Genomic DNA, 25,063 nt, shown 5'->3' with positions numbered 1-25,063 from the left:
CACCGCCCACAAAATAAGGTGGAAACTGAGCTGCACTTCCTAACCTCCTGCCAAATGTATGACCATATTAGAGACACATATTTCCCTCAGATTACACAGACCCAAAAAGAATTTGAAAACAAACACAATTTGTATAAACTCCCATATCTACTGGGTGAAATACCAGTCTGCCATCACAAAAGCAAGATGTGTGACCTGTTGCCTCTGTGGCAACCAGTGAAGAACAAACACCATTGTAAATATAACCCATATTTATTTTCCCTTTTGTACTTTAACTATTTGCACATCGTTACAGCACTCTATATAGACATAATATGACATTTGAAATGTCTTTATTCTATTGGAACTTCTGTGTTTGTAATGTTTACTGTAAATTTGTATTGTTTATTTCACTTTTGTATATTATCTACTTCACTTGCTTTGGCAATGTTAACATACGTTTCTCATGCCAATAAAGCACTTGAATTAATGCAAAAGTAGGTCTAGCTACAATACCTTCTTTCACAGTTTCTTTTGATCTTTTCCACGGTTTTGTGTCCAGCACAACTCTCTTCTCCTTTTGCATAGCTGATCGTAGCCTGATAATAATAACATAAAATCTCCCTATTTTGGTACGTATGTAGGCTACAGTTGGCAAATTCAACTAATTACTAGTGGAGATATTATCAACAATCAAAAATAATGTTCAATATTGTTCATGCAAAACGGATAAAGCAGTTTGTTTAACTTCAGACAGTGCGCACGGATCTCTCCCTCCACTAGTGACTGAATGGCCGTTTACTACATTTGATGGGAGGGGACCGACGGTCAGTGCCATCTGTGATCCTTGGGTTCCCTAACATTAACATTAACATTAACCCATACCCTTACCTAATCCTAACATTAACATGAACCCGTACCTTAAACATTTTAAATGTCAACTTCAATGGAGTAGGGACGTCCCAAGGATCCGTGGACCGACACCACCTGTCTCAGCTATTAGTTAAAGTGTGACTTCCCTTAGAGCTCTCCGCTAAATTTAAAGGTGCATAGCCCACTTTCACCATTTTCTATTAAGGTATCTTTACTTTTACTCAAGTATGACACGTTGGCACTTTTTCCACCACTGTAGTCAATACCTTGGGGAGAGATATTGGGTCATTCAGCAGATGCTCTTATCCAGAACAACTGACAGCCAGGGCCCTGTTTGAATCATTTACAAATGCATCATTTCTTCCTTGTTCCCTTGAGGTTAGCACATGTACGTGGTTTGATCTATACTATATTGGATACATGTAAGCAAGGTTACCACCCTATGACTTACACCAATGTAACCATTTTAGATTCAATAGTCAAACAGAGCCATGGAGTATGCAGCTAACCATTATAGTGAAAGATACATTCATATTTATACATTATATAATGTGTTATACAGCGAGATTATGTAATAAATATTACAATAATGACAGTAAAACTACAAGACCCTGCTAGGTAAAGTCCCCCCTTATCTCAGCTCGCTGGTCACCATAGCAGCACCCACCTGTAGCACGCGCTCCAGCAGGTATATCTCTCTGGTCACCCCCAAAGCCAATTCCTCCTTTGGCCGTCTCTCCTTCCAGTTCTCTGCTGCCAATGACTGGAACGAACTACAAAGATCTCTGAAACTGGAAACACTTATCTCCCTCACTAGCTTTAAGCACCAGCTGTCAGAGCAGCTCACAGACCACTGCACCTGTACATAGCCCATCTATAATTTAGCCTAAACAACTACCTCTTCCCCTACTGTATTTATTTATTTTGCTCATTTGCACCCCATTATTTCTATTTCTACTTTGCACTTTCTTCCACTACATATCTACCATTCCAGTGTTTTTCTTGCTATATTGTATTTACTTTGCCACCATGTCCTTTTTTTGCCTTTACCTCCCTAATCTCACCTCATTTGCTCACATTGTATATAGACTTATTTTTCTACTGTATTATTGACTGTATGTTTGTTTTACTCCATGTGTAACTCTGTGTTGTTGTATGTGTCGAACTGCTTTGCTTTATCTTGGCCAGGTCGCAGTTGTAAATGAGAACTTGTTCTCAACTGGCCTACCTGGTTAAATAAAGGTGAAATAATACAAAAATAAATTTAAAAAAACTGAATGAATGAATATTAATGATAGAACGGTGTTATGAAAATGCACAACAACACGCAGGTGTTATTGCAGCTCTTTTTTTAATTATTCGCGCACTGAATAATTACCATTAGAAAACGGGGAGAAATGCCTCATACTCTGGTAAATACGCCCGCCTCTGGTTGGTTGTTCACCTAAAGGAAAAAACTATTTTCTCAAGTCTGCCAGTCCAACCCAACCACAAAGCCGTGTTTTCATACTCTTGAACTCCACTGTTGAGGAACAGCTAATGCACAAAGAGGGGAAAAAACATAATGCAGGGGTCAAATTGAGCACAAATTCAGAGGTGGAGAAGAGCGCTCCCTATTGGACCAACAACATCTGGCGCTCCCAAGCAGGGATCAATCAAGGCCCGCTTAACTTGCTACTTTATGGTTAATTATTCTTATTATTTAAATTGTTTAATTGTAGAATACTTAAAGCTCAATTCCTGGCTGCCATTGGGCTACAATGATCTGTTGAGCAATTACGAAAACTATTGTCGTCATATCCTATTTTTAGGTCACAATTATATTTACTATAGAGAACTAGGGAACGATAACTTTGACATTGGCTTTATTTATTCTTGCTCACAGTTTATACAAATTGAAGAAATGCATAATTTACATAATCACACATTGCATACAGAATAGCACGAGGAAACACTTAGAATACATAACACACGGCAAACATAATACAAACACATAAATACATAACACACGGCAAACATAATACAAACACTTAAATACATAACACACGGCAAACATAATACAAACACATAAATACATAACACACGGCAAACATAATACAAACACTTAAATACATAATAGGCTCTTGATGGGAAAACTGTATTGTGTAAAAAAAAGAGAGAAGATTTAGCCATAAATAGTTTAAGAGCTAAAGCAAGCTCTTTAGCCTATATTCTGGCATCATTTTCGGCACGGGACAGCTCCTGTAATGATATAGTTAAGTTTAACTCTGTAACGAGTGCACTGCGTGGTGTTTTGGGAAACGGGTGTGACATCTTCGGCCGTTATTTTAAAGTTCCATCAATATCGGGAAACCGGGCCCTGGGCAGTTTCAGACTTTATCTTAATAAAAATAAAAAAGTATATGATTGCAGAAAAAAAGTCAAAGATAGTTTGAACTTGATATTGTTTAGTTAAAATATACTAATCCGCTATTACAGTGTGTGCAGTAGTCTACATGACTGCACAATAGCCATCTCTCTCACCCCGTTTGATGTAGTAGTTATGACTGGTGCAATGAATGTCTCACCAATCATCTGGACAGCTCTGACAAACTGCATGGGTCAGGGAGGAAGAAAAAAACAATACATAAACTCACTATGTTAAAATGCTGTTTTGACAGTTGCAGTAAAAATGTGCATTTTGAAAAAAACATCTAAGAAGAATGATATATACAAAGGGTGGTTATGGACATATAAAGTAAATAATATCTGTGTTTCCCATATTAAATACAGGAGGCCCTTTACTTAGCCTACCCCTTGAGGTGACTACAATAAATAGCCATCTGGGGGATTTTGGTGAATAGGGAGCTGAAGGCAGTTTGAACTCTTTCCTTATTGTTCTTCATATCAGTCCTCCCATTTTGTTTGTTTCTGATTGTGAAGAAAATAGTATCCCTCTCACTGGTTAAGGTAGTGTTCTGATCAGTGACATTGCTGAGGTCCAGTAGAAGTTGGCCTCTATGTTAAGTCACATTATCAATCTATCTCACGTGTCATTCAGATCTTTCAACATCTCCTTTTCTTCAGTCACCTTATAGGCATAAGACGGTCTCTCTCGCTTCTCAATTGGGTATGTTCTTCCATTTTCTCATTTTTGTCTTGACTTAACTGAGGTTTTTCGTTGCATCAAATTCTGTCTGAAGAGTGTATGTTTCGCTTAAAAACTTATCCTTTTCATTGGTTAAATGTTCAATGTGTTTTTGAAGCTGTTCCATCTCATTGCTCAATACAACTCAATAGTCAACTCCAGTGAATTGGTGAGGACTTTCTTGAGTTTGTTCGTCTCACTGCTTAGCGTCATCTTGTCTTTTAACCTGGAATCATCTGCAGTCTGGACTAAGTATTTTCCTTAATCAGTATAGTTTTTCTTCCTGAAGTGTGACCCTTTTCTTTTTCAACTGAATGTTTTGATTGATCAGAATGCTAATACTATTCCATAGCTTGGCTAATTGAGCATCGGTACACTTTGGTTCACCTATCGCTATAGGTAAAACCATTTAAAAAGTAACACATGACTTTAGAAACACATACAGTACCAGTCAAAATTTTGGACACACCTACTCATTCAAGGGTTTTTCTTTAGTTTTACTATTTTCTACCTTGTAGAATAATAGTGAATAAATCAAAACTATAAAATAACACATGCAGTAACCAAAAAGGTGTTAAATATATTTTAGATTCTTCAAAGTAGCCACCCTTTGCCTTGACAGCTTTTCACACTCTTGGCATTCTCTCAACTAGCTTCATGAGGAATGCTTTCCCAACAGTCTTGAAGGAGTTCCCACATATGCTGAGCACTTGTTGGCTGTTTTTCTGTGGTCCATTTCATCCCAAACCATCTCAAATTGGGTTGAGGTTGGGTGATTGTGGAGGCCAGGTCATCTGATGCAGCACTCCATCACTCTCTTTCTTAGTCAAATAGGCCTTATACAGCCTGGAGGTGTGTTGGGTCATTGTCCTGTTGAAAAACAAATGATAGTCCCACTAAGAGCAAACCAGATGGGATGGCGTATCGCTGCAGAATGCTGTGGTAGCCATGCTGGTTAAGTGTGCCTTGAATTCTAAATATATCACTAACAGCGTCACCAGCAAAGCACCACCACACCATCACACCTCCTTTTCCATGTTTCACACTATGCATCTCACAAAGACACGGCGGTTGGAACCAAAATTGTAAACCTCCACAAGTCTGGTTCATCCTTGGGAGCAATTTCTGTTTTCAACCAAGATCTCAGCGATCACTGCCTCATTGCCTGCATCCGTAATGGGTCAGCGGTCAAATGACCTCCACTCATCACTGTCAAACGCTCTCTGAAACACTTCAGCGAGCAGGCCTTTCTAATCAACCTGGCCCAGGTATCCTGGAAGGATATTTACCTCATCCCGTCAGTAGAGGATGCCTGGTTATTTTTTTTAAATGCCTTCCTCTCCATCTTAAATAAGCATGCCCCATTCAAGAAATTTTGATCCAGGAACAGATATAGCCCTTGGTTCTCTGCAGACCTGACTGCCCTTAACCAACACAAAAACATCCTGTGGCGTTCTGCATTAGCATCGAACAGCCCCCGTGATATGCAACTTGTCAGGGAAGTTAGAAACCAATATACACAGGCAGTTATGAAAGCAAAGGCTAGCTTTTTCAAGCAGAAATTTGCATCCTTCAACACAAACTCAAAAAAGTTCTGGGACACTGTAAGGTCTATGGAGAATAAAAGCACCTCCTCCCAGCTTCCCACTGCACTGAGGATAGGAAACTCTATCACCACCAATAAATCCACTATAATTGAGAATTTCAATAAGCATTTTTCTACGGCTTGCCATGCTTTCCACCTGGCTACCCCTACCACGGTCAACAGCACTGCACCACCCACAGCAACTCGCCCAAGCCTTCCCCATTTCTCCTTCTCCCAAATCCAGTCAGCTGATGTTCTGAAAGAGCTGCAAAATCTGGACCCCTACAAATCAGCCGGGCTAGACAATCTGGACACTTTCTTTCTAAAATTATCTGCCGAAATTATTGCAACTCCTATTACTAGCCTGTTCAACCTCTCTTTCGTGTCGTCTGAGATTCCCAAAGATTGGAAAGCAGCTGCAGTCATCCCCCTCTTCAAAGGGGGACACACTCTTGACCCAAACTGCTACAGACCTATATCTATCCTACCCTGCCTTTCTAAGGTCTTCGAAAGCCAAGTCAACAAACATATTACCGACTATTTCGAATCCCACCGAACCTTCTCCGCTATGCAATCTGGTTTCAGAGCTGGTCATGGGTGCACCTCAGCCACGCTCAAGGTCCTAAACGATATCTTAACCACCATCGATAAGAAACAATACTGTGCTGCCGTATTAATTGACCTGGCCAAGGCTTTCGACTCTGTCAATCACCACATCCTCATCGGCAGACTCAATAGCCTTGGTTTCTCAAATGATTGCCTCGCCTGGTTCACCAACTACTTCTCTGATAGAGTTCAGTGTGTCAAATCGGAGGACCTGTTGTCCGTACCTCTGGCAGTCTCTATGGGGGTGCCACAGGGTTCAATTCTTGGGCCGACTCTCTTCTCTGTATACATCAATGATGTCGCTCTTGCTGCTGGTGAGTCTCTGATCCACCTCTACGCAGACGACACCATTCTGTATACTTCTGGCCCTTCTTTGGACACTGTGTTAACAACCCTCCAGACGAGCTTCAATGCCATACAACTCTCCTTCCGTAGCCTCCAACTGCTCTTAAATACAAGTAAAACTAAATGCATGCTCTTCAACCGATCACTGCCTGCACCTGCCTGCCAGTCCAGCATCACTACTCTGGACGGTTCTGACTTAGAATATGTGGACAACTACAAATACCTAGGTGTCTGGTTAGACTGTAAACTCTCCTTCCAGACTCACATCAAACATCTCCAATCCAAAGTTAAATCTAGAATTGGCTTCCTATTTCACAAAGCCTCCTTCACTCATGCTGCCAAACATACCCTTGTAAAACTGACCCTCCTACCGATCCTCGACTTCGGCGATGTCATTTACAAAATAGCTTCCAATACCCTACTCAATAAATTGGATGCAGTCTATCACAGTGCCATTCGTTTTGTCACCAAAGCCCCATATACTACCCACCACTGCAACCTGTATGCTCTCGTTGGCTGGCCCTCATTTCATACTCGTCGCCAAACCCACTGGCTCCAGGTCATCTACAAGACCCTGCTAGATAAAGTCCCCCCTTATCTCAGCTCACTGGTCACCATAGCAGCACCCACCTGTAGCACGCGCTCCAGCAGGTATATCTCTCTGGTCACCCCCAAAGCCAATTCCTCCTTCGGCCGCCTCTCCTTCCAGTTCTCTGCTGCCAATGACTGGAACGAACTACAAAAATCTCTGAAACTGGAAACACATATCTCCCTCACTAGCTTTAAGCACCAGCTGTCAGAGCAGCTCACAGATTACTGCACCTGTACATAGCCCATCTATAATTTAGCCCAAACAACTACCTCTTCCCCTACTGTGTTTAATAAATTTTTTCCTTTGCACTCCATTATTTCTATTTCTACTTTGCACTTTCTTCCACTGCAAATCTACCATTCCAGTGTTTTACTTCCTATATTGTATTTACTTTGCCACCATGGCCTTTTTTGCCTTTACCTCCCTTCTCACCTCATTTGCTCACATTTATAGACTTATTTTTCTACTGTATTATTGACTGTATGTTTGATTTACTCCATGTGTAACTCTGTGTTGTTGTATGTGTCGAACTGCCGCTCAGCAAGGGAGAAGCCACTGCTCCAAAACTGCCATAAAAAAGCCAGAATACGGTTTGCAACTGCACATGGGGACAAAGATCGTACTTTTTGGAGAAATGTCCTTTGGTCTGATTAAACAAAAATAGAACTGTTTGGCCATAATTACCATCATTATCTTTTGAGGAAAAAGGGGGATGTTTGCAAGCCGAAGAAAACCATCCAAACCGTGAAGAACGGGGGTGGCAGCATCATGTTGTGGGGGTGCTTTGCTGCAGGAGGGACTGGTGCACTTCCAAAATAGATGGCATGAGAGGAATGAAAATTATGTGGATATATTGAAGCAACATCTCAAGACATCGATCATGAAGTTAAAGCTTGGTCGCAAATGGGTCTTCTAAATGGACAATGACCTCAAGCATACTTCCAAAGTTGTGGAAAAATGGCTTAAGCATAACAAAGTCAAGGTATTGAAGTGGCCATCACAAAGTCCTTTGTGGGCAGAACTGAAAAAGCGTGTGCGAGCATGGAGGCCTACAAACCTGACACAGTTACACCAGCTCTGTCAGGAGGAATAGGCCAAAATTCACCCAACTTATTGTGGGAAGCTTGTGGAAGGCTACCCGAAATGTTTGACCCAAGTTTAACAATTTAAAGGCAATGCTACCAAATACTAATTGAGTGTATGTAAACTTCTGACCCACTGGGAATGTGACGAAAGGAATAAAAGCTGAAATAATTATAATTATTATTCTGACATTTCACATTCTTATAATAAAGTGGTGATCCTAACTGACCTAAGATGAGAAATTTTTACTAGGATTAAATGTCAGGAATTGTGAAAAACTGAGTTTAAATGTATTTTGCTAACACGGAACCCAAACCGGCTGCGCGCGGTTTAGTTCTAGTCTTAGTTCAGTCAACTCATTGTGTTGTGTTATGACCTACTCTGACACGGAACCCAAACCGGCTGCGCACGTGCGCCATCGTGCATACATTTATTTTGTCCCCTCACACCAAACGCGATCACGAAACGCAGGTTAAAATATCAAAACAAACTCTGAACCAATTATATTAATTTGGGGACAGGTCGAAAAGCATTAAACATTTATGGCAATTTAGCTAGTTAGCTTGCACTTGCTAGCTAATTTGTCAATGTTTGCTAGCTTGCTGTTGCTAGCTAATTTGTCCTGGGATATAAACATTGAGTTGTAATTTTACCTGAAATGCACAAGGTCCTCTACTCCGCCAATTAACCACACATAAAACGGTCAACCGAATCGTTACTAGTCATCTCTCTTCCTTCCAGGCTTTTTCTTCTCTTGACTTTATATTGCGATTGGCAACTTTCATAAATGTGGTGCATTACCGCCACTTACCTCGTTCGTCTTTCAGTCACCCACGTGGGTATAACCAATGAGGAGATGGCACGTGGGTACCTGCTTCTATAAACCAATGAGGAGATGGGAGAGGCAGGACTTGCAGCGCGATCTGCGTCAGAAATAGAACTGATTTCTATTTTAGTCCATGGCAACGCAGACGCTCGTTGGAGCGGGCGAGCAGTGTGGGTGCAAAAATTGAATAACATAGATTTCCACATTTATTTTGCAACGCACGCGACACGAGCGGTGTGATCAGCCTGTAAGGTGTATGTAAACTTCCGACTTCAAATGTACATTTTTAAAAAGGCACACATAGCCTACATATCAATGCATACACACAAACTCTCTAGGTCAAATAGGGGAGAGGCAATGTACCACGGTGTGTTGCTTTAACTGTTTTTAGAAACCAGGTTTGCTGTTTATTTGAGCAATATGAGATGGAAGGAAGTTCCATGCAATAAGGGCTCTATATAATACTTAAGTTTTCTTGAATTTGTTCTGGATTTGGGGACTGTGAAAAGATCCCTGGTGGCATGTCTGGTGGGATAAGTGTGTGTGTCAGAGCTGTGTGTAAGTTGACTATGTGTAGCGTGGTTCGTTCTGCGTTGTGTACTTTTAATCAGGACACTGCCACAACTGGAATTATGATGGTTGAATCATGTTTATTGGTCCTGCACACGAAGAGACAACACACAATAGGTTAGCCCTCGGTGCAGTCACAGCTCTCGGGCACCTTGCTAGCTGAAGGTCCGGCAAAAGAGCGGGAACTGCATACATACATTCAGTGCCCATCAGCACACTATACAATACAGTTAAACTTATATACAACATATTCGGAACAAAATAAAAGACATACCTGCACACGAAGAGACAACACACAATAGGTTAGCCCTCGGTGCAGTCACAGCTCTCGGGCACCTGCGTGACCACATAGCAACTCACTCAAACACGGTCCCAAATACTCCCGAGTTACAATAGGTACCCTAATTAGCGAGCTGGTGAAAGTTAACATAAATCTTTATAATTGTTCACATTGTAACAAACCCTATAATTGCGTAACAGCACTTTATGTAACTTTACCACAGTTTTATATTGCCAAATTACGGCGCCAAGGACAACATACCTTGCTAGCTGAAGGTCCGGCAAAAGAGAACGATAACAGGGTCCGCAGGTACGGATAACCCGCGATGGACCAAACCAAAATATACAAACTTTTACAATTAGGTGTATTTACAATATAGATATCAAAACATGTTTGTACACTGAAAAATAACATTAACTATGCTGCTGTAATTAAATAAAGAAAACACATTGAATTATTATTATTGTTATTAACTTATTAACATCCCCTCTTGCCCTGGCCTACTTGAACTGTCCTTGCGTGCAACTTGGTGCATAATCTAGGGGAACAACATCACTCTACTACATATGCAAACAATTTGGGATTTTCAACACATGAATGTTTCTTATAAAAAGAAGAAGTGATGCAGTCAGTCTCTCCTCAACTCTTAGCCAAGAGAGACTGGCATGCATAGTATTTATATCAGCCCTCTGATTACAATGAAGAGCAAGACGTGCCACTCTGTTCTGGGCCAGCTGCAGCTTAACTAGATCTTTCCTTGTAGCACTGGACCACACGACTGGACAATAATCAAGATTAGACAAAACTAGAGCCTGCAGAACTTGCTTTTTGGAGTGTGGTGTCAAAAAAATTTAAAATCACCTCTGGCCTCATGGTAAAATCCCTGAGCAGTTTTCCTTCCTCTACGGGCAACTTGAGTTAGGAAGGACACCTGTATATGTGTAGTGACTGGGTGTAATGATATACTGTACCATCCCAAGCCTAATTAATAACTTCACCATGCTCAAAGGGATATTCAGCATCTGCTTTTTTAATTTGTACACATCTACCAATCTGTGCCCTTTGCGAGTTATTGGAAAACCTCCCTGGTCATTGTGGTTAAATCTGTGCTTGAAATTCCCTACTTGATTGAGGGACCTTACAGATAATTGTATGTATGGGGTACAGAGATGAGGTAGTCATTCAAAAAATCATGTTAAACACAATTATTGAACACATGCAACTTATGTGATTTTTTTAGCACATTTCTACTCCTGAATTTATTTACACTTACATAACAAATGGGTAGATTGGTACCCAGACTATAAGTGGTATGCAGTCTGTTTATCATTCCACTTCTTGCCTCTCCTGTCATTTGCCAAAGAGATTTGCCAAAGAGACTTGAAACTGGTTTTTGGCAATCTCAACGTTCAATATGAAGCTGGATTTCCAGCGGAGTTGCTCATTGGTTGTTGGAAATAACATTAGTATGTTCCATGACAACATGTGGATCCTCGAAAACAGAATTATAATTATAACAAAGTCCAAGACAAATATGTAGCTGTTAGCTAGGCAAATTGGTGTATTGTGAGGCTCAAAATCGAAGCGAAGACGTATGTATTTAGTTTGAGAATTTAGACGTGAGCTAGTGTGACAGGTTAAAGGAAATACTCATAGCCTGCTATACATTAAAGTATTAGTAAGTTAATAGAATGTGAGGATCTTAAAACATCTAAGGTTAAAAAGATCATGCATTCTGTATTAGTTGATAGAGATGGATAACATTCATATAATTGTGTTAAAGTTAAAAGCCATCAAGTGTACAAAAGGTAAGAATTGTAAAAGGAATGTGTAAACGTTATATTGATTACTTTATTTTGTGGTGCCTAATTGAAGGGGAAAAGTGTTAATCTGTGATCTACTAAATGCTCTTTAATCCATGAGTCTGAGATCGATTGCTCTGGTCTCCACTCAAGTTCGCGGGGAAATCGCGGTCTTTTCCTCATTGCAGTAAAAGTTCTCATTGAGGAAACAATACTGTATCACTCTCGTGATTATTTCTCCCCTTTTTCAGGTACGATATTGATGATAAAACTAAGTCATTTAAATGTAATAATTCGCTAACATGTCAAGAGTGTTTAAGGTGTGTCTTAGTAACATATTGAGGAAGTTGAGTTAAGTTTGCAGAGTAATATGAGCCCTGCTCGGTTGCAGCTAAGGCTAGCTTCGTACTGAGAGTAGCTGCCATTTTATGTCGATCGTGAATGAACATGTGAATGAACATGTGCGTTGCTAATAAGATATGTTGCGGTGTTATTTGTGTAAGGGTTTTTCAAACACTTTATTGACTGTTGATAAATTGAGTTATGGTTTACTGAGTTAAAACGTTGTGCTTGACAGTTATATTGAAATGAGTGTATGTTTCAGTGAATTAGTGTATACTGTTGTGACTTGAATAAGCCTTGTACCCTACAACACTAGCTCTTTCCTGTAGATCTGTTGTTTTGTAAAATGTGTTACTTGTGTAAAATGTGTTACTTTGGTAAAATGATTACAGTAAATTTCTCGTTGAGGAAACAATACCGTATCACTCTCGTGATTATTTCTCCCCTTTTTCAGGGGCGTAACACTAGCAATTTTTGACAGACTGGTTTTCATTTGAAGATTAAAATCCGGGATCCTTGGTTTGAGCAAATCGGGATCCTTAGGACGTCTGCTAGGGGAGTAAAACGCTCTGAATTTACGAACGGACAATCAAATCAAAGTTTATTTGTCACGTTCGCCGAATACAACAGGTGAAATGCTTACTTACAGGCTCTAACCAATAGTGCAAAAAATGGTATTAGGTGAACAATAGGTAAGTAAAGAAATAAAACAACAGTAAAAAGACAGTTGAAAATAACAGTAGCGAGGCTATATACAGACACCGGTTAGTAAGGCTGATTGAGGTAGTATGTACATGTAGAAATGGTTAAAGTGACTATGCATATATGATGAACAGAGAGTAGCAGTAGCGTAAAAGAGGGGTTGGCGAGTGGTGGGTGGCGGGACACAATGCAGATAGCCCGGTTAGCCAATGTGCGGGAGCACTGGTTGGTCGGCCCAATTGAGGTAGTATGTACATGAATGTATAGTTAAAGTGACTATGCATATATGATAAACAGAGAGTAGCAGCAGTGTAAAAGAGGGGTTGGGGGGGGCACACAATGCAAATAGTCCGGGTAGCCATTTGATTACCTGTTCAGGAGTCTTATGGCTTGGGGGTAAAAACTGTTGAGAAGCCTTTTTGTCCTAGACTTGGCGCTCCGGTACTGCTTGACAACGCTCTGAATTTACAAACACGCTGAGCGCACTCTGGCACTCCAGATTTAATTTACAAACACCCAAAATGTAAATTTAAAATGGTTAAGGTAAAGGTTAGGTTATAGTTAAGGTAGGAGTTAAGGTTTAGGGTAGGGACGTCCAAATGATTCCGGATAGCACTGAACGTTATGGAATCAGGACCAATCCTTATCTCCTTGAGCTCATTTATGATAGAATGTTCATATTTGAAGAAAGACAAGTCTCTTTGGCAAATGACAGCAGTGCAAGCAAGAAGTGGAATGTTAGCTATAAACACTGGTACCCAGGCTAAACCACTTATTCTCTTCATTTGAAAGGCATTTCTCATGGTTACCGTTGCTAAGCAATCGGTTCAAAAACAATAATATGGGCAGAATACTTGTTGTTAATTTTATTGATTTATTTTACTGTAACATGAAAATAAAGTGTAAACTATTATTATACAAAATGGCATGCCTGTACTTTGTCTGGTTCAGTCTTCTGAGCTCTGGTGCTCCAGAACTGTAAATAAAAAGATGAAAGATATTAATTTGAAATTCTATTTTGTAATGGAAAGTTACAGTAATATAAAAGCTAAATAAACTATTATTATTATTAATGATGTGAGGCTTAGGGATACAAGTTTACTTACACAAATATTACAAAACTGAAGAGAAAGTCTCATACAATTACCTTCTGAAATGTTGACTTTATTTGATAGCAGGATATCTGCTTGAACTTCATCCATCTTCATGTAGAGAGTCTCAGGTTTGTGCTAAAAATTGTAGAGAAACAAACAAAACATTTTTTTTAAATAAAAGTAATTTGAATGCATTGTAATCTCAAAAAAAGTGAAGACTCGGACCCAATGATGTATATACATATATACACCCTGCCACCATCTTGGCACTGTTGTAAAAAAAATATTTTGAAAGCTATATAAATTGATTTCTTAATGTCTACATTCGTTTTTTGCCACATTTCTATTACAGATACCTTAGTGCATACCTCTAAATTATATTATGTGAGATAAACGTAAAAAAAAGAAGAAGAATAAACATCTATAAAAAAAATCTTAAAGTATTATTTTTTTGAATTAATAATGTTACTGTTCCCACTACAACAACAATACTTAAATACATGTAATTTTGTCCTTGAAACATTTCATTGAAATACTATAGAATTCCATTCATTCCTATGGATGACTGTGCCTACTGGGGAGTGCCAATATGGCTGACCCGTGGTTTCAAAGCCTCTCAATAGCAAATACATAGCATCAGCAGTCCAGGGTTTATACACATCATTGCTCAGACCAGTTGGCCACTCTAGCCAGTGCCATTTAGTCTGGCTAACACCTAACTCAAAGAACTCCTGACTTCTGAGTCTAGAAAGGCTATTTTTATGTTGTCGAGACTCGGCACAATGCGTCGATAATGCATGGGATGTGCTTTTTTACTGATTGGTTCTCCTCTGTGTCTTTCTCCCTCAAACCAACATGGGCGACCACACACAGCCCCAGAGTGCCACCCCCTTTCAATACAACTGTTGGATTTTCAAATCCAAAAAACATGAGTCCTAATCTTAACCCCCCAGGAAAGAAAAAACATTTGAGAGAATCAATCAAAACTCAGCAGAAATAAGGACAACTCTGCGCGAACACTGCATTTACAACGACCTTCTGTCCAGACCAGCATGTCACAGCCCTCCCTCTGCTGTGGATCACGTGAGTCGTGTCAGTATGGAAGCATTCACTTATGACAGGTCTGTTCGAGACAGAGGCATAATTTTCAACAGAATGGATGTCTGCTGTGTGTCAGGTGTGCACCCACTGGGCAAAACTGGTTGAATCAGCATTATTTCCACATAATTTAAACCCCCCAAAAATCGAAGTGATGACATTGGATCAATGTGGGAAACTGATTGGATTTGCAAAAAGTCATCAACATACGAGCATTTAGTCTTTTTTTCACCAAACTTCTAACCTTAATCCAATGACATCGTGACATTTTTTGTTGATTTCATGTTGAATTCCCGTTAGTTGACAACCAATTAAATGTAAACCATGTGTAACCACACCAGCCCTGGACTTCCACATCTGGCTTCTTTACCTGCGAGATCGTCTGAGACCAGCCACCCGGACAGCTGATGAAACTGTGGGTTTACACAACCGAAGAATTTCTGCACAAACTGTCAGAAACCGTCTCAGGGAAGCTCATTTGCGTGCTCGTCGTCCTCACCAGGGTCTTGACTTGACTGCAGTTCGACGTCGTAAACAAATTCAGTGGGAAAATACTTGTTCAATGGCCAATGGCATGCTGGAAAAGAATGCTATTCACGGATGGGCCTATACAGCTGCCCTGGGGAATTTCTGGTTCTACCTGGATTTTGTTGGAGAGGCTTCCATTAAAGAACACCCTCTGTGTTCTGTTAGACAGGTAACTCTTTATCCACAATAAAGCCATTACACATGAAACGTTTTTTTCCAGCAACAGACTATGATCGATAATGTCAAAAGCCGCACTGAATTCTAACAAAACAGCCCCCACAACATTTTTTACATCAATTTCTCTCAGCCAATCATCAGTCATTGAGTATGTTTGGAATGCTCTGGATCGACGTGTACGACAGCGCGTTCCAGTGTTAACGCCAATATCAAGCAACTTTGCACAGCCATTGAAGAGGAGTGGGACAACATTCCACAGGTCACAATCAACACCCTGATGAACTCTATGTGAAGTAGATGTGTTGCGCTGCATGAAGCAAATGGTGGTCACACCAGATACTGACTGGTTTTCTGATTCACGCCCCTACCTTTTTTTTAAGGTAGGGCAGGGTAGCCTAGTGGTTAGAGCGTTGGACTAGTAACCAAAAGGTTGCAAGTTCAAATCCCTGAGCTGACAAGGTACAAATCTGTCCTTCTGCCCCTGAACAGGCAGTTAACCCACTGTTCCTAGGCCATCATTGAAAATAAGAATTTGTTCTTAACTGACTTTCCTAGTAAAATAAAGATGCATATCTGTATTCCCACTCATGTGAAATCTATAGATTAGGGCCTAATGAATTTATTTCAATTGAATGGTATATGAACTGTAACTCAGTAAAATCTTTGAAATTGTAGCATGTTGTGTTTATATTTTGGTTCAGTGTAGATGCATACTCTTACATACAAAATAGATTTCAGCTCACCATGAAGGCTGCAAACAGATTGGTACCCATGGTTCTGCGTACATGCTCCTCCACCACTGGGTATGTACGGACAAAATGCTAAAGACAAAGGCAGAGATAAGACTTGGCTTGAGTGATTATATTCTACACTGTACCGATATACAGGGTTGTATTTACATTGTACTGATATATAGGGTAGTATCTACTCTGTACTGATATACAGGGTAGTATTTACTCTGTACTGATATACAGGGTAGTATCTACGCAGTACTGATATACAGGGTAGTATCTACTCTGTACTGATATACAGGGTAGTATCTACTCTGTACTGATATACAGGGTAGTATTTACTCTGTACTGATATACAGGGTAGTATCTACTCAGTACTGATATACAGGGTAGTATACAGAATGCCTGTGTGAGAGAGAGAGAGACAGGGTCTGTGTGTGATTTTGTTGTCTTTGGAATCTACAAAATTAAAACTATCACAACTGTGATAGATGTGCAAATGCATTCTAGATTAATGCATTTATTTTCTACTGTGTGTGTGTGTGTGTGTGTGTGTGTGTGTGTGCGTGTGTGTACCAGGGTTGGGGTCAATTCAGGAAGTAAACTGAAATTCCAATTCAATATTGAAAAAAGCTACTTTTTTTCAATGACTTCTTAATAAACTGAAAAGTAGAATATATTTATTTCAAAAGTTGTTCCATTTTTTATTCAAATCACTTCCTGAATTGACTGCCTTCAATTCCCCAACTCTGGTGTGTACCTATTTGATTAGATTTACCTCCAGCGCCAGGCTGGCTTGTCTCTGGGCGTCAGCGTGCTCCTGGTTTCCCATAGCATACATCAAGTGGTGCACCACTCTGAGAGGAAGCAGTTCCCGTGACAGCTCCTGACTCCCCTGAGCAAGCAACCTTCAGCACGTACAGTCAAAACGGTCAGCACTGGTATAGGATGAACGTTACTGTTACAGGCTAATACACATTTCTATTTTTTTTACATTTTAACCAGGCAAGTCAGGTAAGAACAAATTCTTATTTACAATGACGGCCTACACCGGCCAAACTCTGCCGATGCTGGGCCAATTGTGCGCCGCCCTATGGGACTTCCAATCACGGCCGGTTGTGATACAGCCTGGAATGTACTAATTGTACTGATCTGTATGTCACTACATTTAAAGTACTAAATATGGGCTGAGTGGCAATATAAAATAACAAGCAAATCGCTTCTAAGTTAACAAGTGAGTGACAAATAAATCAGATTAGCCGCTGATTCTACTAATATACAGCATTTAACTTCAGTTTTCAATTTCAGACAGTTTGTGGCAAATTCACAGACCATGTCAGAATGACATTTCTAAGGGATAGCCATTATGAGGGTTCTGACTTCACCTTAAAGCTTTGGCTGCCGCAGCTTGTTGGACAAACACTGGCAGGGATTCAGTCATCTTGGTCATTTCTGGGTCTGATGGAATGGACATCAACACATCAATAACAGTTCAAGTGTTTTATTGAGACAAAAAAATAATCATTACCTAGAACTCTGCTGAAAGGGGATCTACATTGCTTCAGGCATGATGACTATGTTAAAAGACGTATGCAATATCACATCTTGTGTGTGAAATAAATGGGCTGTTAGAACTGTAGCAAGAAATGTCCTATGGGGTTGCTCTTAGTGGGTTGCAATGAGAACTACGCAATGACTAGATGCACAATGACTTTGCCTCTCATTTACTGGGGAACCAATAAGGAGAAGATGTGAGACCTTCCAGGATCTTGTATGTCTGCACTCCCTCCATAGCCGGTTTGAGCAGCGCTACGAGACCTGTGAGCAGCGCCGGTCTGACCTCATACTGCCTGAGATCTGTGATCAGCTCGATAGCTGGGAGAGAGGGGGGAGATAGACAACACAATAATTACAAAAGAGATTATAAAATAATACTGCATACTATAGGAATCAGATACTACAGCGTGAAGTACAAGTGGATGTTGAAGATGTCAATAGAAGAGATCTGTATTTGAAATACATGTAGAACAGGCTGTCTGGATAGCTGAGAGTTGACACGCACACCTAGCTATTACTTACCCTCATATTGCACCTCCAAATGCAGGGACCTCAACAAATTCAACAGAGGTCCCACGATGCTGGGGTGGGCTTCCTTCACTATGTCCTGTTAGGGGTCAGAATTATATCCAGTCATTTACCTTCATAAATACACTCAAGCCACAGCAGTCAGGTGTGTATGACAAGGTCACACACAGCTGGATTTTCAGCTGTTATGTCCCATGGTAGTTGAGCCCATGTGTGTGTGTGTGTGTGTGTGTGTGTGTGTGTGTGTGTGTGTGTGTGTGTGTGTGTGTGTGTGTGTGTGTGTGTGTAAGTGCACTTGAATGCATGCCTGTGTGTCAGCAAGTGTGTGTGACTGCCTGTGTGTATGTGTGTTGTTATACTTGTACTATGCGGAGGGTCTGCAAGACCAGTTGCTGGGCCTTGGGCGAGGTACAGGTCAGCAGGGCGATCAGACCTCTGTACACCTGGTTCTGGTATTTGGGGTTTCCATGGGCCAGGGACTCCAGCAGGGCCCGTGCTGTCTCTTGGGTCCCCTCTGTCTTGGACTTGGCCAGGCACTCTGCAATGGCTCTCACACCTGCAAGCCACGTGGAGAGAGGAAACAGTGGACACAGTGATATGGTCTGAGAACCAATCAAACAACATTAACCAATCAACAACACACACCCTTCGATCCTCTAGGTCCTTCTCCCTTCAGCAGCCCCGCAGCTGACTAAAAACTAGGCGTGACAGGGCTTTCAGTTGCGCGGCTCCATGGCTGTTGAACGCACTTCCAGAAACTATTAGGGCTGCAGAATCTCTGTCCTCCTATAGCCCTTTCCTGCAGTCAAATGACTACTGGCCTCATGGGTGGAATGTTATTAAAATTCTTCAAAATGTCATCATTAATAAACATGATTTTTTTTTAACCGCCGAAAATCTGGTGTTTCTATGTCAAACAGTTTTGTTATATTTCAGTCTTCTGTGATGTATATAAAGTGTAATATTGGGGTGCAAACTCAAAATTGTATACATTTCAACTCTTATTGCTTTGTTGTTGCCCATAACCATGTGTGTGAGGTGTATACTTTGGTTTCAAAGTAGATTTGTTTTAGCCCAATGCAGTAAAAGGTTATTAAGGCACAGCTCAAGATCGTGCTGTTCAGAAACGCTTCAAGGACCTCTGCTAATTCCATTCTCATGTCCTCCGGATCTGGCGACACCTATATATAGCTTTGATTGTCTATGTTCTAAGTTCTGTGTTTTGGATTGTTTTTATTATTATTCGTTTGTATTTTTTAGCGCCTTAAGTCTGAGAAAAGCGCTTTACAAATGAAATGAATTATTATTAGCCAATCAGTCTTTAATCATAGACTGAAAAACTCAACACATTTTGGAGCAATAACAGCGAATAATTTCTCTCTACATAGATCATTTCAATTTGAACTGTAACAATTTAGAAATCCAACTGCATACTAAAAACACAGTATGTATCATAGAGATAGTTTGGTGAGTTGTTTACCATAGCTTTCGCAGATTAGCTCTTTGTACTTGCGTCCAGCGTTTGAGACTATCTGAAGCAGCCGAATGGCCTCTGCCTTGTCCTCCTCCTTGGTCTGTTTCTGACCTAAGATCTCCAGGAGGGTTAGGACCCCTCCAACCTCCAGGAACTCTATGAGATAACGATGACTGTGGAAGAAAGATAAAGGGTATGTGACTAAGCCTTATGGTGCAAGAGATTAATGTGTTAGCTCTACATATTCAGACAATGTTTTTCCACTCACTTGCTAGCTGCAGAGAGGAACACACCAACTGCTTTCAGTTGAAGACCTAAGCATGTTCCGAACATGTAGCTGAATGAGCCTGAGTAAATGAAAATGCCAAAATACACCACATTTGTTTTGCATCCCCTTCTCCAAACATGCTGCCTTTGTATGTTGACATGAATGACACCATTGTATATAGACTTATTTTTCTACTGTATTATTGACTGTATGTTTGTTTGTTTGTTTGTTTTACTCCATGTGTAACTCTGTGTTGTTGTATGTGTCGAACTGCTTTGCTTTATCTTGGCCAGGTCGCAATTGTAAATGAGAACTTGTTCTCAACCTGCCTACCTGGTTAAATAAAGGTGAAATAAAATAAAATTAAATAAATAAATAAATAGCACTGGACTGGTTATCTAACCACATCAAATGCATTATGCAAGGATACGTCAGCCTCATCCAGGCGGTGAGCCGAGCCAGAAAGAGACTGGCAACCTGTGCGAATTCCAGTTCTAACTCAGGGCAAGTCTTTCCAGTGTTTTGAGTCAGAAAACCCGTCAGTATGCGGCTGCGCACCGTCTTGTTGCCATGATCCCACTCTTGAAGGAAACTCATAACTTTACTGATAGCTGCTTGTTCCTTGCTTGTGGACATTACTGCTTTTGACACTGTCAAACAGAGAGGGCAAAGCAGAGCTTTAATGTGGAAAAAGTAGCTAGCTAGTTAGCTGGATGACCTAACTAGCCTTTTAACAATACCTTACAGTAGCTAGCTAAAAGCCTGCTTTTAGAAGTTTGAATCAAATGCCTAACTAGCAAGCCATGTTATCGAGTGAGTCGCACATAAGTACGTCTACATTGAAAAGTGAATTGCCTTGTTGAAAATAATAGATTACCTGCTGTTAGTATACTGCCAAAATATCAAGCCAAAACGACATGCATTAGCTGGAAATCCCAGCTGGCTCAAGTTGTGTGTTGGCACCCTGTGTGTACCGTTGCTTAGCAGCGTTGCCTCCTGGTACAGTGCACCTTAGAACTAGAAAAAGTCAGCCTTTTTGGGAAGGGAGTTGGTCAACTATGGTTTGCTAGTACTGTCAGAAGATGTCCTGTAAAACAATGAATTTGAATATTATCTGCACTGTATGTTTGTTAGCTAGGTAGCCAGCCAGTTTTAGACAAATGATTCCATGCATTTTTATAATTAATTGACAACAATGCATTCATTCCACAGCCGCTGAGGTTTTAACTAGATGGTATACAGTTTTTGTCAGATTTGACTTTTTGTAAAAGGTTAGGAAAGGTTACTTAGTAGGTTAGAATAACTAACATAGCAGGTTAGGAAAATGAGATTAAGGTTGGTAAAAGGGTTAGCTAAAATACTAACTTTTGGCATTAATTTGACAAAATCTGTATGCTTTCTAGCCATGACCATACACTGACTGAAACCAGCTGATGTTTATTTGTTTTTATTTTAACCTTTATTTAACTAGGCAAGTCAGTTAAGATCAAATTCTTATTTACAATGACAGCCAACACCGGCCAAACCCGGCCGATACTGGGCCAATTCTGCGCCGCCCTAAGGACTCCCAATCACGTCTGGTTGTGATACAGCCTGGAATCAAACCAGGTACTGTAGTGACACCTCTAGCACTCAGATGCAGTGCCTTAGACCGCTGCGCCACTTGGGAGCCATGATATGTGATAGGACTAAGATAAATTGTAAATGCAACAAGTACTGATATTGTATTATAACACTCACAGCTTTCCACAGAAAACAAAAATGTAGACATTTATGGTCTGTTTACATATATTTTAGAGGCTATCTATATAGAAAATTGGTTTAAAACCCGTTTAAACTGTATTTATAATTATATTCAAGGAATCTTAAATTTAAGCTCATTTACTGCATTTCTACACAATAAAACTATTCTAAAATGCTATTTGGAGAACAGCAATGCAAATAGTCTGGGTAGCCATTTGATTAGCTGTTCAGGAGTCTTATGGCTTGGGGTTAGAAGCTATTTAGGAGCCTCTTGGAACTAGGCTTGGCGCTCCGGTACTGCTATGACTAGGGTGGCTGGAGTCTTTGACAATTTTTAGGGCCTTCCTCTGACATCGCCTGGTATAGAGGTCCTGGATGGCAGGAAGCTTGGCCACGGTGATGTACTGGGCTGTACCCACTAACCTCTGTAGTGCCTTGTGGTCGGAGGCCGAGCAGTTGCAATACCAGGCAGGGATTCAACCCGTCAGGATGCTCTCGATGGTGCAGACATAGTCTATTAACTCTACAATTATCTGCTACACATTAACTCAAATTAACTCAGCACCAGAATTAAAAACTATACAGAGGGATCTGCTAGCAGAAAACATATTTTATTAACAAAATATAAACAAATACGTTTGCTTTAAAGAACTGTTTTTTTGTTGTAGTTTTACAGCTAATTTCCTGCAGTTCTACATATTTTGCGATGAGGTGGGGAGAAATGTTTTCAGTTTTATAAGCTAATTTCCTGCAGTTAACTTGTGCCATGTTAATATGATATCTGAGTGAGAGTGACTATCAAAATCAATGGGGGCCCTCTTGAGGGTCAGGGCCTCTGTGGCATGTGCCCTGCGTGCCCAGTCAGTAATTTGGCCATGAATACTACACATTTAGATAGTTGTCTAGACTAACTAGTCTAATTTACCAATCTCATGTACCTGCATGGGCTAATTGAGTAGCTGTCAGTAGCTAGGTTTCCACCCAATTGAAAAATATGTGCATTTTCCCACCAGTGGTATTTCCACCAAATGGACTTGTTGCAGATAAAAATCAGTGCGTGATGACCTAGTGCACACAAAATATACTTTTTTAGCTTACATTATATATCAAATAAAAAAGTTTCCGCTGTATGTTTGTTTGTTCATCCAGAACTAGATTAAATCAGTGTCTGACAAACCAGCCTTAAATAGTATAAAAAAGCATAACCTAATTTTAGAGTAGACAATGTTGGATGCTTGTTTATTATTATCCTTTTAACTTATTGATCATTTTGTTGTTATTTGTAACCTTTTGTGATCTGTACCCTTTTGGCCAAGATCATGCGATCCTGAAGGACTGTTTAGTTGGTTATCTTGTACTGGGTGACTGATTTATCACTGCCTTTGGGGGACTATAGAGCTCGCCAGCTTGCAGTCCTAAAAAACGGAAATGAGTTACCTCTGGTTCGTTCAGCCATTCCTTTGGGGAAAATGAATGGGGAAAGAATAGGGTTTGGGGATAAATGCTGAAAATAAGGTCTGAGGTTAACACAGACTTCGCAGATCTTATACGTTTTGTTCTATGAGATAATATCAGTCACTTAACATGACCTTGATGAATTATGAAGCCTTTTTTAAATTACATAAATGCTTAACAAATCACAAAAAGTGACGTCAACTGATGAAGATTATCTCATAGAACAACCATGGCGGAGTTAGTGCCTACAAAAAGACACAATTTCTATTTCTCGCTATTTGACTAACTGACTGACTTACTGACTGTACTCTAATGCCTCCATTCAGGGTTACAGAATGGGGCCATGAGGCTGGTGGGGGGTAAGCTGTCCTCTGAGGGCTGTGTGGAGGTCTACTATAATGGACAGTGGGGGACCGTGTGTGACGACAACTGGGACATTATTGAGGCACAGGTGGTGTGTCGCCATCTCAACTACCCTGGTGCTCTCACTGCCGTGGTGGCTGGAATATACGGACAAGTTAGGTTGGATCTGTATAACTTCTCATCGCAGTTTTGATTCAATGGAGGCTTGAACTGTGTCTGGGAAACTAGCCCCATGTGTATCTTTGCATAGGTACAGAATATCACACATTCACTGTTTGTTTTTATTGACCCATGACCTGTTTGTAATCTGGACACAGGCTCTAAGCTGTGATGGGGCAGGGCAAGACCTGTCCCACTGTCTCTTCAAACCCTGGGGGGGGGGGGGGGTCACTGTCTGCCAACAGGCTGAGGATGCTGGTGTGGTCTGTGAGAGAGGTAAGACTGACCAATGACCACAAAGACTCATCCACAAAGACCTAAAGACCAGACACAGTATCATTGAAATGCACTTAATGAAAATTGAAGCAGCAGAAATGTTTGGTCCATGGCTCACTTTGGGATGCTAATATAGACGACTGTTACAGTACATGCTCAAGGAGGTGCTCAGTTTGCAACAGTGGAGGGTGCTGAGGGGAGGACGGCTCGTAATAATGGCTGGAATGGAGTGAATGGAGTGGAATCAAACACATTAAAACCATGGTTGATACCATTCCATTCATTCCATTCCGGCCACTATTATGAGCCATCCTCCCCTAAGCAGCCTCCACCGGTTTACAATGAATAGTTCTGTTAGATTGGAAGAAAGTGGACGCGACTGTGACTTTGACATCATCGTGTGGGTTGGGTCGCAAACAGCCCTGTGGAAAACATCTGTGTTCACAAGCTGATCGTCACTCTCGATCCAGAGGCCTCCATCTTAAACGTCTCAAAGGAGGAGAACTTCATTAACTTCAACCTAGACGTTAGACTCAACTGCCGCCCTCATTTCACCAACTTCCTAATGTAAGGTGAGACCAACCTGCTCTACTTTACAAACGTTAGCCTAGTTAGCCTGCTATTACATCCACCCTTTCTTCGTCAAAGCTGTGTCGTGGCAGAGAATCCATGTATCTTGTGTCTCCTTCTTCCCCAGGTATCTTTGTACACAAGGCAAATCAACATCACTGCGTCCTCTGCCCAATGCATCCACAAGATGGTGTTCGACTGGAGTCTGACGCAGCTCCAGGAGGTGGCAGGGAGGCTCTTCACCTGACTGCTCCCAGAGGATTCCTCCTTCCAGACCTAGACCTCTCTGTACGAGCACTCCGTCTGTACAGGCAACCCAGTTCTGCAGGA

The 25,063-nt window shown here is 40.8% G+C and overlaps 1 protein-coding gene across 2 annotated transcripts; it reads right to left on the bottom strand.

The window, feature by feature from the left end:
* Positions 1–13,589: 13,589 nt before the first annotated feature.
* Positions 13,590–21,134, bottom strand: armh1 (armadillo like helical domain containing 1). Of its 2 annotated transcripts, XM_029695603.1 has the most exons (12): positions 21,045–21,134; positions 20,598–20,817; positions 20,168–20,236; positions 19,906–20,072; positions 18,785–18,981; positions 18,420–18,504; positions 18,099–18,215; positions 17,726–17,798; positions 17,119–17,248; positions 16,353–16,430; positions 13,860–13,941; positions 13,590–13,688 (listed from the first exon to the last, which is right to left on the bottom strand). In XM_029695603.1, exons 2-12 carry the CDS (start codon positions 20,801–20,803, stop codon positions 13,660–13,662), a joined length of 1,233 nt encoding a protein of 410 aa, XP_029551463.1. In that variant the 5' UTR covers positions 20,804–20,817; positions 21,045–21,134; the 3' UTR covers positions 13,590–13,659. The 2 variants fall into 2 exon arrangements, with proteins under 2 accessions (XP_029551463.1, XP_029551464.1); XM_029695604.1 differs by lacking the exons at positions 13,590–13,688; positions 13,860–13,941 and having other exon boundaries at positions 16,359–16,454.
* Positions 21,135–25,063: the final 3,929 nt, after the last annotated feature.

This window comes from Salmo trutta, chromosome 17 (genome assembly GCF_901001165.1).
Source record: "Salmo trutta chromosome 17, fSalTru1.1, whole genome shotgun sequence".
In the NCBI taxonomy this organism is placed as follows: domain Eukaryota; kingdom Metazoa; phylum Chordata; class Actinopteri; order Salmoniformes; family Salmonidae; genus Salmo; species Salmo trutta.
The sequence above is the reverse complement of the archived record's forward strand: the minus strand, read 5'-3'. Positions and strand labels throughout refer to the sequence as shown.

Bases quoted from the DNA above. Each gene is read 5' to 3' on its own strand.
- armh1 (XM_029695603.1), bottom strand. From the start codon at position 20,803: ATGTCCACAAGCAAGGAACAAGCAGCTATCAGTAAAGTTATGAGTTTC. The intron at 20,237-20,597 runs GTATCCTTGCAT...AGGCTCATTCAG, and splicing joins ACCGCCTGGATGAGGCTGAC to CTACATGTTCGGAACATGCT. The intron at 13,689-13,859 runs GTAATTGTATGA...TTTTATTTACAG, and splicing joins TAAAGTCAACATTTCAGAAG to TTCTGGAGCACCAGAGCTCA.